General features: G+C 57.8%; 1 protein-coding gene across 1 annotated transcript in view; it reads right to left on the reverse strand.

Annotated features, from left to right (window-relative positions):
- LOC103922313 (GPI ethanolamine phosphate transferase 3-like) overlaps positions 1 to 1861 on the reverse strand; it is a 20345-nt gene that overhangs the window by 12495 nt on the left and 5989 nt on the right. The window contains 1 exon segment of the mRNA XM_009330422.1: positions 602 to 797. Coding sequence (XP_009328697.1) covers positions 602 to 797 — 196 coding nt within the window.

The raw sequence follows: 1861 nt of genomic DNA on the forward strand, positions 1-1861 counted from the left end.
AGTCCTCCCCCCCAGCCCCCCGGGGGGGCGGGGGGGGAGTAAGCGAGCGGCTGTGTGGTGCTCAGTCGCCAACTGAGGTTAAACCACGACACGCACAGATAAAGCAAAGAGCGTTCCCCTTGATCCCAGGACCTCAGGGAGGAGTCTGAAATCACCTAACATTCACAAATCCATCTCGCGCTTCACCTTCTTCCCAAGACCGGGAGCCACTGATACTCTGCTGAGAGCAGTGCTGCGCCCCAGCCTCCTGGCTGCGCTGCGGGGTATTTCCTAGAGCACTGTGTGCCTGCCCGGGCAGCCACGTGTCAAAGTTAAGCTGCTCCTCCTGCTCCATCCTGGCAGCGTATTTCTAGGACAGATGTAGAAGTCTAACCTCGCCCCATCAAGCTACACTCTTTTTTTTACAGAAGGAGTTTACGGGCCCCGAAAGCTGGCTTATCTGTGGAAATCCAGCTAGAGCACTGTAATCCCTGGGCAGCAGCGTGTGACTGCCCAGTGCCACTCCAGAGCAGAAAAAACTCTTCAGTCCTACCCCAAACTTGCAGAAGGACCACCACGTAACGTAAAGGGTGACCCAGGCCCCGGGGGAAGAGCTGCTCACCAGTTGGGTAGAGATGCTGCAGGATCCCATCGTCCACAGTATGAAGATCCTTCACGTTAAAAGAAGGGAAGAAATACGAGCGAAAAAACTTCTTCGGGAAGAGTCCTTCCCAAGTGTCATCACCCATGAAGACCACTCTCCTTCCTGAGGCAGCAAGAAAGGAATTAATGAGAGCAGGGAGCCCACCCGAGTCGTGCTGTTACCCGCGCTAGCGCAAAGAGCCTGGGCAGATCCAGGTCAGGGTCTGGAGCACCGGCTCCTCTCCCACCCACACTCAAAAGCGACCTAAAATTAAAATGACCACCTGGCTGTAAATGAGTTTGAATACGGGGAGCGACCAGCCACGTTTCTAAGCCTACGGGTGCACCCCCCGGCCCCCAAATCCACCTGCACAACCTCACGACTTATCGTTGACCTCCGACACGTCACCCCAGCAGAAGGACCCGTGGGTTGAACAGGCCAGGAAGCAGGCAGGCACCCATCCGTACTACGGCAGCACTTAGGAAGGTGCGGCGCAAAGCTGACAAACCCTCGCCCAAGGCCCGCGACCCCACTGTAAAGCACAAGGCAGCAGACGGCTGCTGACAGGGCTTGAGTAGAAGCTGTGAGTCCTGGGCTCCGGCTTTAAACACGAGGGTGGTGGGTTTTCACACGCGGAAAAGAGGAGGCAAAAGCACCGACGCTTCCCTTCCCCCTGCCCTCAAGCTCTGCTTGCCCGGCCTGCCACCAGCCAGCCCTCCGTGTTTCCGCTGAGCCGCTCCAGCCGGGGAGCGGGAACCGTTTCCTCCGAGGCTCCTGCTCTGGCGCAGGGTCTACCAGCGTTTTTCGCCTCGGATGATTTACTGCATTTGCCCACCTTGCTCACATACAGGGGAGCGGACAACCCGGTCACGTTGCCTCATCCCAGGCACTCGTGTTTGTGCCACTCTGAGCCCTGGAAGGAAATCTGTCCGGCTAACACAAGACTGTGTTCTGTCCCCTTTTCCCTACTCCACCATCCCCCCCTAACAAGCCCTTTACAGCTGCATTAAGCACTCCCCAGCAGCACCAAACTACACAGAAAACGTGACGAGGTTGCTGCCTAACGGCCGCAGGCAGCTGGCCAGGCAGGCTCACTGCCTGAGTGGCACCCCCACAGCACGCCTGGCACCAGCTCCTCCCTCGTCGTGCGTCTCACCTGAACACAAACACGACACGACTGACTGCCTTTGGCTTCGTACGGCCATTCCTGGCGGGGAACTTGTGACCACTACCATCACT

This window comes from Pygoscelis adeliae, unplaced genomic scaffold, assembly GCF_000699105.1.
Source record: "Pygoscelis adeliae isolate BGI_AS28 unplaced genomic scaffold, ASM69910v1 Scaffold628, whole genome shotgun sequence".
In the NCBI taxonomy this organism is placed as follows: domain Eukaryota; kingdom Metazoa; phylum Chordata; class Aves; order Sphenisciformes; family Spheniscidae; genus Pygoscelis; species Pygoscelis adeliae.